General features: G+C 29.4%; 1 protein-coding gene and 1 pseudogene across 4 annotated transcripts; both read right to left on the bottom strand.

The window, feature by feature from the left end:
• Nucleotides 1-441: 441 nt before the first annotated feature.
• Nucleotides 442-2,595, bottom strand: LOC145193068 (sodium/potassium/calcium exchanger 5 pseudogene; annotated as a pseudogene). Its single transcript, XR_016447683.1, has one exon. The product of XR_016447683.1 is annotated as a sodium/potassium/calcium exchanger 5 pseudogene (transcript).
• A 4,726-nt stretch (nt 2,596-7,321) lies between these two features.
• LOC149878217 (neurexin-1-like) lies at nt 7,322-14,348 on the bottom strand. Of its 3 annotated transcripts, none has more exons than XR_016447626.1 (8): nt 13,764-14,348; nt 12,970-13,193; nt 11,338-12,571; nt 10,603-10,708; nt 9,369-9,519; nt 9,031-9,148; nt 8,569-8,672; nt 7,322-7,958 (listed from the first exon to the last, which is right to left on the bottom strand). XR_016447626.1 is itself a non-coding variant. In XM_090073007.1 (8 exons), the coding sequence occupies exons 1-8, from the start codon at nt 14,273-14,275 to the stop codon at nt 7,695-7,697; spliced, it is 1,689 nt and encodes a 562-aa protein (XP_089929133.1). In that variant the 5' UTR covers nt 14,276-14,339; the 3' UTR covers nt 7,322-7,694. The 3 variants fall into 3 exon arrangements, 2 of the variants coding, with proteins under 2 accessions (XP_089929133.1, XP_089929134.1); XM_090073007.1 differs by having other exon boundaries at nt 12,365-12,571; nt 12,970-13,196; nt 13,764-14,339; XM_090073008.1 differs by having other exon boundaries at nt 12,365-12,571; nt 13,764-14,338.
• Nucleotides 14,349-14,786: the final 438 nt, after the last annotated feature.

The raw sequence follows: 14,786 nt of genomic DNA, 5'->3' as shown, positions 1-14,786 counted from the left end.
TAATTGTGATCAATGATCATAAAAGGAGTCAAATGGTACCAGGTTTTTGAAACATATTAACTGACATCATTAATATTAATTTACCTGTCATTGACATCCCAAAAGTAAGGAGAGTTCCAGAAACAGTTTCCAGTGCCCCTACAAAAAATATATTAGCCCTTAAAGTGCTCAGTTACACTAAAAACACTCAGTCTTTACTGAGTGACCATAGACATACGAAGCCACGATTCTGGCCATACGCAATATAAATTATGGAAACATGAAAAACCTACTCTCAGGAAAAATATCTTTTGATAAAAACCAGTTCGTTTAAGATTTCTATTTCTAGTTATGAGAATGAGACCCTAATGAGTTAAAACAGTTCAAACTTGAGTTAAAACACTTTAAAATGAGAAATCACTAGGATCAAGTATGAAATAATATGATTGAATAAGCTAAATATGATTTGAGTATGACTTATTTTAAATTTCATGAAGTTTAAAATAATAATGCTGTGAGGGGCTTTACATAACTAAATAAATTTAAAAAAAAAAAGTTTCAAAAATATAGCTAACAAAATATTTAAAACAATCTCACTAAATATATATTTTTTCAGAAACGCACAGAATTGAAAAATATATCACTCTTTTATTATTTTGTTAATAGAAATTTTGTTCTAAAAAAAATTGAGCAAGTTTTGATTTGTCATCGGTTGAGCATCAAGCATCTTAAAAAACAGCTGAGTAATCTCTGACTTCTGCAAACACATCTTGAACCTTCAGGAGTAAATAGATACCAATGAAAACTTTTAAAATTTTTTGTTCATTAGTGGTAAATCTGGTTCGTATAGATTTACTAGATTTCAGGACTAGAATAATTACTGGAACCTTATTTTTTTCAAAGGGTTCCTTGTTTTATTAGATTAGACGGGAAGGAAATCTTCAATCTGACACGGGCATGCTAAAAATTCGATAAGAGTTGCAAGTGATATAAAGACTATGTATATAATTAGAAATATAATTCCTATTTTCAATTCTAATCTCCAATTGTTCAAATGGATTGCCACAATTGTGAACACGATGGAGCCGATTAAAAGGAGAGTTGAAATCATAATACTCTGAGATTGGATGACAATAAAACTGCCTGGATCCATGATTGTAGTTTTTAGTAACCACGGTAAACCCAAACAAAGCATATCAAATACGTTCGATCCAATAGCGTTTGATAAGGCCATATCAGCCATTCCTTGACGAGCGACAATAACTGATGCCATGACATCTGGTATGCTTGAGCCAGCAGCTAAAAACGTCATACCCATAATGCAATCAGGTATATCGAATGTGTCTCCAATTATAACAACCATCCAAACAAGAATATAAGATAGAAATCCCATCCACATTACGGACATCGCAAAAGTTACTAAAAACCATTCAGACCAGCGCTTCTTGCAGCATGGTGGTATCGTGATATAGAATAAGATCATAACAGGAAAGCCTAACAACCACACAATTTTTGCAATGCAACCCTCTGGTATTTGCAACGGGGACTCTTGTTTATGCTCAAACTGTCCGAGATCGTCTATTACTGAGTTGTTGCTTGATGCATCATGATTTTTTGGTGCGCCATCATTCTCCGGTGGCTTTAGTAAATCATCCATGGTTGTTTTTGAAGTCATTGTCATCATTTCTGAGTCTTCGTCCTCTAACTCACCACATAACTGTTTTGTAGTGTTATTAAAGACAGTTCCGAGTTCTTTGTTGAAATAGATAATTACTATGTAAAACATGTAAACCAATACGAACAAACACGCTTCATACCAATAAACGCGCCTATCGCGAATTGTTACTGCGAGCGATATTGTCCCGAGAATATAAACAAATGAATCTCTTAAGAGCGGCCATGGGGAAACCCGTGCGGGAATAGTTGTAACCATGGCACATATTGAAACAATAAACAACGTGTTAAATATTGTCGAACCAACCACAGTGCCCAACCCAACATCTCCAGCACTATCAGTGAAAAAAATCGAAACAATGGATATAAATAACGTTGGGGCTGACGATCCGATGGCCATAAAAGTTGCACCGGCGACATCTTTATCCATTTGAAGCCGCAAGCAAATGTGGTATAATGAAAGTACAAAATAGTCGTCACATACCACTGCTAATAGACCAAACATGTAAAACGTTACGGTTACATGAAAAATAATGCCACCTTTGTATCGTTGTTCCTGGGTCATAAAATCTGGAGGAAACTCATCCACCGCTCCTTTTGCTGGTTTGCATTTTTCTTTTAGACTAGGCTCGGTCTCGGATTTTTCGGTCTCGGATTCGGTTTCAGAAAGCTTTCTTGTAAGAAAACCTTGTTCTCCACCATTTTCTGTCAGGGAATGATTGTAGCGAATCAAGGCATAAACGCAGAATAAGAAAGCAATGAAAAGTTTTGCACCGAAATTCTGGTTGATCTTTAGTCGCAACCTCATGATGATAGCTCTAGAATTAGGTATTTAAACGCTGTGTGTTTTAATCCTCGTTACGATCATCCTCTTTAGATTCACCTTCTGGCCCCAAGCAAAAAATAAATAATCTAGAAAAAACACCAAATCTTCTTCGGCATTTTAAATGTTTGTTTTCTACCGAATTCGTTTAAAACTCACGCTTCAATGAGCGTGTACGCCTAACCCGAATCTATTCAACTCGATAATTACTAATTTGGTGAGTCTTCAGGAGTTGCTTGACTATAATGATTTATTCGCCACTATTTGCGCATCAGAAAATTGTCGTGTGTTTTCCTGTTTTTCTATTTAACGTCTGCTTTATCAATCGAAAGGGCCGTTTATAAATATATCATTTAAGATACAAATCACTTTGGAATCACTTCTTATTGTAATAATTCTCAAATCACAGTTCTTTAAAAATTAACCACTAAAACGTGCATAACGAAGCTGTTTTTCTGCAGAATTAATTTGTTTAAAATATTTTGTTTGGATTTTTGTCATATTTTTTTACAGCTACAATTACAGTTATATTGAGCATTCCCCGTTTCAAAAATTGAAACAGTGGTTTTACAAACTCACCACTAACAAAATTTAACACGCGCAACTAATGGGTTTAATTTATTCCACGAAGCACAAAGTGTATTAAACAGGATTTCGGCTTGCGCTTTTCCCTATAAAAATATCTTTTTAACTGAAAATTTGTTGAAATCTTTAGCTGCAGAGGACGTTATAAATTCACCATCACGGCTATTTAGTCTCTAATAGCTAAACACCAGAAACTACCTTAATATATGTCTATTCGAAGACGTTCAGTGAAATCGATCCCGAAAATAAAAAATTTTTTTTCTTCTCTTTGTTTAATCCTAAGAAAGTTCTAAACAAATTTTAAAAGGATCTTTTTATAGCAACATTACACGTTCAAAGTTTGTCCTTTGCCATCCGTTTGCTAGCAAGTTATTTACCTCATTTAACTATGCCTAGTTTATCTTCACAGAAAGATTACAGTCAGAAACCAAAGCTAAACTGAATATGTTTTGTACCATTAATTTATGCTAAAGTTCTGTTTTCCGATTGACTTTTAAACTGACTGGTGCACTGTGAGCTTCTTAGCAAAAACCACAAAACTTTAAGGAAAAAAAGCATTTTAAACTACAAAAGTGAGAATAACCGATAGAGTTTTAGAATAATCAGAATATAAAAAATGCAAACATGCTGGTAAAACATGGTGATATAGTACGAAATTTATTAGTTGCATTATCAGCAATAAAATTTCAAATCAATTTTAGCACCTTTAAACATATGATCCTGAAGGGACAAATTATTTGTGATGTCAGAGGCATTTCTTTAAAAATTGAGTGATATGTCGATTTCAATAACAGTTTGCTGAAAAATCAAATGTGATATTTGAGGTTAAAAATCAAATTTAGTTCAACATTAAGGAGGATGAAGGTAAAGTTTTTCATTGCGGAATCTCTAATAAGCCAATCCCTAATATTGGATAATTTTATATCAGTAAACAGTGCAAGGTCTCTTTTCTTAATTTATAAAGTTAATAATTTGTTATAATATTTATTGTCAAAATTATAATCATAATTATCATAAGCTATCATAATTTTATTAGTAATTTCCAGTTCTTTTTTTTTTTTTTTGATTATTTGTTTTATATTATTTTTGCATCTTTAAATTTTTGGTCTTTCTGCCATTTAGCTGTTGTATAAAATTCCTGAGAGGAATATGTTTTAACAATTTTGTCTACTTTCTTATTCTCTGTTCATGATGGTGCTTCTCAAAGTTTTTAATTGGGCCTTCCACTTTGGTTTTAATTAGCGATATTCTGAAAAAAAATTGCTATTCTAACACATTTCATTGTTGGATTAAAATCTTTTTCTAATTTGTACTTCTCCATTTGTTATGTAGCTGCATTTTCTTCTGCAATATTTTCAGAAGAAAAACTTTAATATTAATTAGTTTCTAAGATAAATATCGTAAAATAAAGATTTTACAATGTCAATAAAAAGGCAAAACCTTTTTATACGAGAGATATTGTTGTTTTACTGAGGCTATTTTCGACATTTTTAAAGCAAATGACAAGCCGAAATTCGATTGTTAATTTAAAATTGCTTTTTAATGTGCGAAATTACCATTCAAGAAATTCTCCATCAAAATCAATTATTTATTCGTTGGTTTGATGAGTGTAAACGCAGACGTATGGCCACAGATGAGACTGAACACAAGGGAAGTTCAAATGAGATAACTACGCCAGAGAATATCTAAAAATGGCTCAAAATTTTATGTACAACTGTATAGTGCAGTTAGAGGGGATAGCTGAAACTCATTTTAAAATATCCAAAGACAGTGTATGCAGTATTTTGCACGAATGGGCACGCGTGTGACAAAATAAAAAGGATTGATTGCGCTGGTGTGTCAAATGAATGAAACATGGATCCAACATTACTTTCTAGAATAAAGTCAGTAGTCAGCTGAGTTGAAAGCAGCGAGTGATAGACATCTAAAGTGGCCAAAGACAATGCTCTTGTTTTTTAGAATATTTGAGCCTTAATAATTATCAGTTCTTAGAATCTTAGATCAACCTGGGAAAAAGGAAAATCTATCCTTTACTTATTGAACTGATTGAAGGATAAATTCAAAAATAAACAGTTCTCTTTCACCAAGACAATGTTTACGATGGTAAAACTAAACGAATTAAAGTTCTGATTGCTTCCCACCCACCTTCTTCTCCGAATTCGTCCCCCAGCAACTATTTAGCATTTGCAAATCTCAAAAGAAGGCTTCAGGAAAAAAGTTTGTTACTAAAAATGAAGTTTATTAGAAACATCGCGTTTTTTGGAGGTCTTGGCAAATAGTTCTACAAGAAAACCATGGAATGTTAGAAAAGTTTTGGAATGAATTAATCATTCTTCAAGGAGACTCTTGATTAAATAAAGTCAAACTTTGTAAAGAAAAAAATCGTTTTAGAAGGTCTTTCCCAGGACTTTTGACCAACAGAAAAAGTAATAACAAAGTTTAAACTTTTCCCCAAAGCTCACCACATTTTGCTTCTCGACTTTAAAAGATACAGATGGGTTGAATTAAACGTAATTACTAAAAAGTGGTGAACAAAATTTATTAGATACAAAGATAGTATCTAACAAATTTATTTAAAGTATATCCTGAAATAGGGACAGGGACTACAAAAACCAATATCCTATATATTATGATTATTATTATTTTTATTATCTCTCTCTCTCTCTCTCTCTCTCTCTCTCTCTCTCTCTATATATATATATATATATATATATATATATATATATATATATATATATATATATATATATATATATATATATATATATATATATATATATATATATATATACATGATAAAATTTTTTTTAGGTTTTTGATTCCCTGTTTTACTTTAAAGTGGCTGTTTTTACGAGTTTAGTCTCAAACCTTTGCAAATTTTTATTTAAAAAAATCTACTATTATTCCTTATTAATCTCTAGTTGTTTTTACATGTGACTCTACACGACAAAACCAGACAGCTTGCTTAATTTATAAAATGGATTTAAATCGGGTTAAAAGCCAGACAATCTTTTATTTATCAATTTTGGCTTTTTTTTTCAGAAACATCAATAAAATTATTATTCTGTAAGTTTGCTATAAATAATTTTTAAAGAAATAAGTTAAATATGTAAAAAACTATATTTAAAATACATATAAAGAATTAAAACATTGTGTTATCGACCTCCGTTATTGACAAATTCATATAATTGAGCTTTGTCGTTGTCGTTTTATTTTTAAAAAAAACCGCTAAAAAAAGAACTTTTTATAAGCTAAAATTATTTGATCAGTATGTATATATGTATGTATGTATGTATGTATGTATGTATGTATGTATGTATGTATGTATGTATGTATGTATGTATGTATGTATGTATATATATATATATATATATATATATATATTGCGATGTATAAAAATAGTAAAAAATAATAACTAAAATAACCTAATGCTTCCGCAAACAGTTACCCGAATATTTTTATTTTCAAAAATTACAAAGCGACGGATTTTTAAATAATTTTAAGAGGGTGAATTATAAAAAGAAACAACGCAATCGTTAATTAGTTTTATTGCTTTTTAAACGAAAACCAACTTAAAATGCTTATGATTACTGATTGGAAGAACTTTTCTTATAAGTTGTTACTGTTTTAAAAAGCTTAGAAATAACTTTTTCTAATTATATAATTTGAATTAATTTTTTGATAATTCGTCTGGTTTTGTTGTAAAGGCTCACATAAAAAAATGAATGTTTATCATAAAATTCCGTCGAAAATCCTTAAGAAGTTATTTAAAAAGTGACTAAAAAAATTGTTTTGTGCGCCACTTTTTTAACGTGTTTTCTCTTGAATAACAAAGGCAAACGACTTAATAATTTCTTATTTTGCGCGACAGGTTTTCGGAGCGTGATACATTTGTAGAAAACTTCGCGAGCATTCGTTTTTCACGAGGAGCAAACGTCGTCAGGTTAAGAATTTATTATGTTCTATGTCCCATTTTAAATTTTAGGGAGAAATTTTTTACTTTTCAGAAATTTTAGTAATACTTTTTATAGTAATAATAAGTTATAATAAAAAATAAGTTGTATTTTAAAACAGTTTCTAGAAATAAATTTAAAAAATAAAGTGTTTATCAAAAGTCATCATAACTTATTACAATCAATAGCTAATTTCCTCCGAACGTTTAAAATGGGAGACAGACAAAATAATTCTAAATTGACGACATGTCACAAGACGGAAAGCGTTTAAATGAAGGATTTGTAAAAATAAAAAAAGAATCTTGAGTAACATTTACAAATAGTATTCGCACGAAAACGTCTATTGACGATTCCTGAAAAAATTCATTTTTATAAAAATATACATTACAAAAATGTAGATATAATTTCATTGAACAAAAGATCTGTTTTAATGTTCACTTAATTGAAGGCAGGTAGCCTGGTACCTAAAAATTATTCAACTCCTAATATGGAATGAAAACTCTTTTTTTTTCTTTGTTGAACGGTTCAGCTCTGTTGACGAGCATTCCAACTTTTAACGCATGCGCACAAGTTACCTGTTCCTCTTTAAAACTTTACATGACAATTTCTGATGTGGGAAGAAGTGCAGTTCTCTCCATAAGAATCTAGTTGATCTCTATCACATTATTAGCTCTTCGAAATTACACTAAACGAGGCTGAATAAATCCTTGTTTATGATTTGCTTTATAAATGACTACAGTTTCTTGACTAGACTTATGATTGTTGAGTAAATTATTGTTTCCATGGTGCTTTGATAAAATTATCTCGCTATATCGTTTCTTGAAGCTATGTACAATTAAAGCCATAGCCACAATTAGGGCTATGGATCCCACTATTATCCCGATGATAATCCAAGTTATTATTTGCTTGCTTAACTTTGTGGATGTTTTCTGATGAATGAATTTCTAAATAAAGTTTGAAAATTAGAAATGGTACCAAAAAAAAAATCTTGAAAAATGATCAACGAAGAGTGTATGTGGAAATAATCTTAGCAAAACTGAAAATTTACAAAACAACTTTTTATAATCATATCAAAGTAAAAAAGTCATTGTCAAAGTTGTTTAAAAATTCAATATGTAGGTACTCATGAATTCAGAGTTAAAGTCACTACCAAGTGATAGTCAAGTAATCATAAACTCATTATCAAAGTAATACTCAAAAAGCTGTCATTAATTAGTTCAAGTTAACTGACAATCCAGTTGCTGTGGTAACCAATAAACTATTGTCAGTGTCTATGCTTTTTAATCTTCTTGGTTCATATATAATACATATACATACATATGACTATATAATATATAATTACTCATCATAATTATAGAATAAATATATATATTTCATATATATAATTATGTAATATAAAATTATTTAATATTTATTAATAAATCTACATAACTTTAACATATATAATTATAATGCAATTTATAATCATTTAGCATGTATATAAACAGATTAATAAAATGGTGTAAAGCCTTAAATATAATTACATATTAACAAGCTTGGTGACAATATACTTACTGGAGCATACTGTGCTGTTAATTGTTCAGTTGCTTCAAATGGTTTAATAGGAGTAACATTTGGTTGGTATGGTACAGCTGATCCACTTTTACTAAGTACAGGACCTTAATAAGAATAAAAAATCTCGTTATACGAAGTTGGGATTGACAAAAAAAAAAATTAAATAACAAAATAAAAGCATGGGGAAGGAACTCAAAAAAGAAAGATTGATCCAAATAAAGTTGTCATGTTTTCTATAACATAAAATAGAAAATATTCCTAATAAAAACAAAACGTAAAAACTAATCAAGAATAGAAAATATATTTATCATTAGTGTAAAACTTGTGGTCAGATAAATTGTCTCTAGGATATTTTAGACTTTTTAACAGACAGTCTGATGTCTGACTTTTCTTTTAAATTTGTTATTTTATTATTTTATTGTTATTTAAAGTTGGTTACTTTAAATAGAATAAACAAAGCACCTGCACTGTCTCTGGTTTGAATTACTTTAGTCTTGACCACATCACATCCACTCTTGATGTTACCAAACATTTGAAATCGACTACTCTCTGTATTTAGAGATTTGTAAACAATATCTAGCTGATTTGGAGAAGAAAAAAAAAACAAAATAAAAGAATATTATTTAATAATAAGTTTAATTTTATCTATACATTAATTCATTTTTTGACTACATTTAAAATACCTATATTTACAAAATTTTTATTTTTATGGATGGTTATTTTTTGCACAAATGTAAAACCTAAATGAACCTGATTACTTTACGATATTTGTAAAGTTATAAAATATTTGGGATGAATACCTCATTAAACAAGACCTCTTGTAAACAACCAGTGAAATTTGTTTGGCTTTTGGAATTCATCATCACAACAGACATAGGTAGACCACCAATGTAAAGATCTTGGATGTTAAACTTACTAAACATTCCTGGAGTTTCACTTTGAAGTGAATATCTAAACATAAAAAAAAAATTGCCAGATATAATTTAGAGTAGAAGATCTATAACATGAACTAATACTGCATACATTAGAATTGCAATTGACAACTACTATGTAATAATAATTCAGTATGTTTATTTATAATAAATACTTAGTAATATAAACTGCTAATACAAAGTAAAAATTTGAGTAAAACAGGCTGAAAATTTGCAAGATATTTAATTTTGAAGTGTTTTAATGTTTTTGTTATTATATTTATGCTTTAAATTTCCAATTTTGATGAATTATTTGATGCAAGAATTTTATGCTGATGCCAAATCAATTTGTTTAAATAAGTATATGTATGTATGCAGTGGCGGCCGGTGACATTAAACTTTGGTGGGGCCAGCAAATATTAAACGAAAAATATCGCAAATTTTTTAACTTAGCGATGTTTTTAAGGTTCTTTTCCTCAAGGGCCAGTTCAATGAGGCCCTGCGGTGCGTTTTTTCGTCCCATCTGAAAGCACAACAAATTCTGCGCGCGCATCAAAAATAATATTACTACAAACAAAATAAATAGGGCCAGTAAAAATCGGCCCAGCCGTTATTGGCAATTAATTAAAACAACGATACAATACTTTGAATAAATTGCAAATAAACATATTACTTATAAATTAATATAGTTTAAAATTAGAACTAACTTAGAACTATTTATTTTTATAAAACCTGTCTGCAAATAGTTTAGGCTAATAGTTTTATATTTAGATATATATAAATACATAATTACATTACCAAATACTTTATCTTAAATAAATATAAGTGGGGCCGGGCCCCTATGGCCCCTATTGACGAGCCGCCACTGTATGTATGTATGTATGTATGTATGTATGTATGTATGTATGTATGTATGTATGTATGTATGTATGTATGTATGTATGTATGTATGTATGTATGTATGTATGTATGTATGTATGTATGTATGTATGTATGTATGTATGTATGTATGTATGTATGTATGTATGTATGTATGTATGTATGTATGTATGTATGTATGTATGTATGTATGTATGTATGTGTGTATGTATCTATGCATGTATACAGAAACTAGTTTTTATACCTATTATCAACAGTTAAGGAAAATTGTCTTCCATTTCTTTTTACGTATACCAAATGCCATTTACCATCATTAAATGATATATCTGCAATTTCGAGTATGAAGTAGCCTAAATAAATAAAAGGTTTATTTATTTTAATTCACAATAAAAATAGCGACAATATTCAAAGTAATAACAAAACTATCGATTGATGGACTATGATCTTGAATAAAGAAGCTGCCTAAATACTAAATATTGAATTCAAATCGAGTTTAGTACTCCAAAATTTATAGAATTAATTGAATTTTCTCAAGAAAGTTTTCCTTTCAAAATCATGAACCTTTATTTTATCTTTAAGAGCAAAAATCAGGTTATAATTTATCTGTTAGTATCGCGTGTTCAAAAATGTTTTTTCGGAAAAAAGTTAAAATTACATCTTTTTAAGGATGCAGCATTAGTTGTTGATGTAAAGGAAACAATATCTCACTACGGGGGAAAAGGTTCTTTTTCCGCAAATATTCGTCACGGTCCTCTCCAACAAAAATGTAACATTGTTTTTTTTAAGGGTTATTACGACTTAAAAAAAGTAAATAAATATATTATATTTTATTTTCAAAAACAAAGTTTTATCTAATTAAAAAATTTTTTTCTTGGTACAACAATCACGCTTTTCAAACTTTTTTTAAAAGTTTAAAATCTTAAAATTTCTTATTTGTTAAGTTTTTTTTGCGATTAGAATGTAGTTTTAGTCCTATTACCTTAATGTTTGAAGGGAACTCAAAGTGGATTGTGATGTGTCACGTTTAAATTCGTTGTTGACGTAATATTAGGCTCGCTCCTTCTGTGCGAATCAAAGCGGTGTCAAAATGTCTAACACCATTATATAAGATTACAAATTGCTTGAGCTGGCTGAGACTTTCGATCCAATTTTTCCAAAAAATAATTAATTTCTTATAGAATTATTTTTATTGCTCTAAAATTAAACACTTTATAAATTACTTTGTTCAAAACCATCTTGAATCATCTTGACTCATCCTTTTAGATGGTTTTGAACAAAGTAAATATTTGAATCAAAATGATATCTTCAGATATCTATTTTGATATCTATGATATTTTTAGATCTCTTTTATTTACAAATACGCAGCGATAAATACTCTTAGATAATGGCTAAGACAAAAAAGCTACCTAAGTGATTAACACAGTCGATTACAATAACAAAAGCATCCGATCCAATAAACAATCGGACATCTAACTCTCAAGTTGAGGACTGCATTAGTAATTTTGTATCAAAACTTGTGAAAGCAAGGTGTTTGTATTAATCATCATAGTTATTGTGTTTGATCGCACAGATAGCAATTAGTTTTTAGCGGAAAAACGATTAATTAATTCTTAGAATTCTTTTTTAAAAAAGAACGGATATCGACTGCTGCCAGGTGAAGTTTGATAAAAGAGCAGAAATAGACTGTTGCCAGGTGAATTTTGATAAACACGGTTTAACAGCGCAAGAAATATTTAAATTGATAATAATTAAATAGTTTTAAATAAGATTTGGATTCAAACAAAAAAGTGAAGCTGAAAAAAATTCATATAACAATAAAAAAAAAAGTGCGCAAAGAAAAACCTTGTTCTTCTTAATTACATTTATCTACTTTAATCCCGCCCCCGAATATAAATATCATGAATGTCGCTATAAAAAAAAGTAAACAAAAAGCAAATGTGTAAATGACAGATTGATAGGGGAAAAAAATCAAGCATAAAATAGATAAACAAAAATGGCTGGCTCACCTCCTCCTAAATCCATACTCATCCTCACCAAACCACAATACAACTCAATCATCATATGATCACTTCTGCTATATGCAGCAAATAGTAGGCCATCGGCAAACTTTGTCCTAAATCTCATTGTAACTATGTTGTCAGTGGTGGATTTAAGCGGGTCAGCTAAGTCCACATCAATGAAGCTCTGACCATCAAACTGTATCGATTCACGCTCTAATAAATAATATAGTTTGTATAACCAATATAATTATATAATAAATTAATATGATCATTGAAATTAATATAAGCTTATATAGCATGAATGTATACATATGTAAATACTAAACCTAAACGCGTGTGCAAAAAAAAAAAAAAGAAAAGGAAGAAAATGAGTAATATTTGTGTCTGTACTTTTTTTGAAGTCTACCAACCGTCTTAATCTTTGAATACAAAATTTTACAACTTAATTTCCTATCGACCGAGTTTATTTTACTGCTAAATTTTCAATACCAATATAAAAAATTTTCGTAATATTAATGTAAATTTTGAGCACATTCATAGGAGTAGCCTAAATTTTGAGTTAAAAATCGGTTATTGCACAAACCAGAGATAAAAAAACTTCAAAAACTGACCTTTGCTGCAGTTACTGTCATAATACCCGGTTCCAATGCAATTGCATTTTGCAGTCGTAAAATAATTAATACACTGCCCATTGTTTGCGCACGCAAACTCCGCGCATGCATCTAGACAACCATCTTTCACACCAACAGACGATAAAAGGGGATCATCAAACTCTTCCCAAACATCATAACTATTTTTGCCTTTGAATTTAAAGTCCTCAACACACCCAATAAATCTGCTTCACATAAATAGTAAAGACAAAAGTCAGCATTTAATAAATTTGCGCAATTGTTAGTCGATTGATTAGTAGCTTAATCTTTTATTTTTATTTTTATTATTATTTTTATTAGTTGATTTTTTTAGGTAGTTTAGGTAAATAAGTGGTATATATAAGTATTATTAGTATATGAGTTGTATTGGTATATATGTATGATGGTATATATGTATTATTAGTATTTGTAAATTGTGTATGTGTATTAGTGTATATAGATTATTAGTAAGATTAATAATAACTTCTGTTAATTAAAAATCAAGATTAGCACATCAGATCACCAAGTTAAATCATAATTATGAATACCCTTTCTAAAAATCTCTAGATCAAACTACATATTTATTATTAAATACATACTTACATGTAGTTTGCATATATATGTACATACAAACATATATATGTGCATATTTGTATATTATTTATACTTTTATATTATATATACATCATACAAATATAAAATTTTTGTATAAAGTGTAAAGGCTAACTAATTTTTTTTTAAACAAATCTAAGCAAAGCATTTCAATAAAACTTTACCTCGGCATAGCTAAAACAGCTCCATCAACTAAACTGGTTGCTATCTGATCAGATACTCCTCCAACGTAAATATCGGAATTCAAATCTAATTCATCGTGTTCTCCATCATTTATCAAAATTTTCTCAATTGATTTATTCAATAAAATGATGGTCTCCCGATCGTTTCTCGTTATATTAACTTCGTGCCATTTCAGGTCATTTAAATTTTTACCGATCGAAACGGTTTTTTTCGATTTGTAATCTTCGGAACCAGTCTGCACAGTAAATTCTAAGTCTCCTTTTGAGAGCTGCAGTTTTATAAAACTTTGTGAAGTGGAAAGTTTTGTTTTACTATTATCACTATAAAGAAGAAGCCCGTGTGGGCTGCTAGTTTTGAATCTAAACGTTAAGGTCCCAAAACGATTCGCTGACCATTGTTTATATTTTATGTAGGATGTCTTTAAATCAACAAAGGTATATCCCTTTACTAAAGTCCATATTGATGCCACAAATAATATTGTTAGTGAATGCATTTTTTTTTTTTTCTAAAGTTTTAAAAAACCAACATCAAACTAAAAAAATATAAAAAATGGTTAAAAATCTTAAAATTTAAATAATATAGATTCAATCTTTTAAAAATTGTTCTAAATACTCAACGTCATACAGTGTGAATACCATATACATAAACACCTATCATTAAAAATGCGTTAATGGTTGCTAATTTCATTAGCGAGAAGTTCATGAGGAACTTTTAAACATTACGTAGAAAACGGTATGTAATGTTGTCTTACGGGGGTATTGATATTCGCAACAACCATTAAAGATACGTCTTGGTTTCATCGATTGGACCTCATGGGAATACCAATACTCAACTCTAATTTTCTTCAAATGACGCGTTCATTGAAATAGAAAAATGTAAAACACTTGCAAAAAAAAAATGCTTGAAAGATAAAAGAACGCAAAAAAAAAAAAAACAACAAAAAAACATGAAGTCATCCAAAACCTTCAAACATAATGGCTTCGTAAGCTGCGTGAAATATTTGG

Source organism: Hydra viridissima, unplaced genomic scaffold, assembly GCF_058129835.1.
Source record: "Hydra viridissima isolate aposymbiotic clone 2 unplaced genomic scaffold, HvirCarnegie_v1 scaffold_15, whole genome shotgun sequence".
Classification (NCBI taxonomy): Eukaryota; Metazoa; Cnidaria; class Hydrozoa; order Anthoathecata; family Hydridae; genus Hydra; species Hydra viridissima.
The sequence above is the reverse complement of the archived record's forward strand: the minus strand, read 5'-3'. Positions and strand labels throughout refer to the sequence as shown.

What these genes read in the sequence shown, in the direction of transcription:
- LOC149878217 (XM_090073007.1), bottom strand. Translation starts at nt 14,275, where the DNA reads ATGCATTCACTAACAATATTATTTGTGGCATCAATATGGACTTTAGTA. An exon ending in TCAAACCAGAGACAGTGCAG is followed by an intron (nt 8,673 to 9,030) that starts GTGCTTTGTTTA and finishes ATTCTTATTAAG; the next exon opens with GTCCTGTACTTAGTAAAAGT. An exon ending in TAACAGCACAGTATGCTCCA is followed by an intron (nt 7,959 to 8,568) that starts GTAAGTATATTG and finishes AACTTTATTTAG; the next exon opens with AAATTCATTCATCAGAAAAC.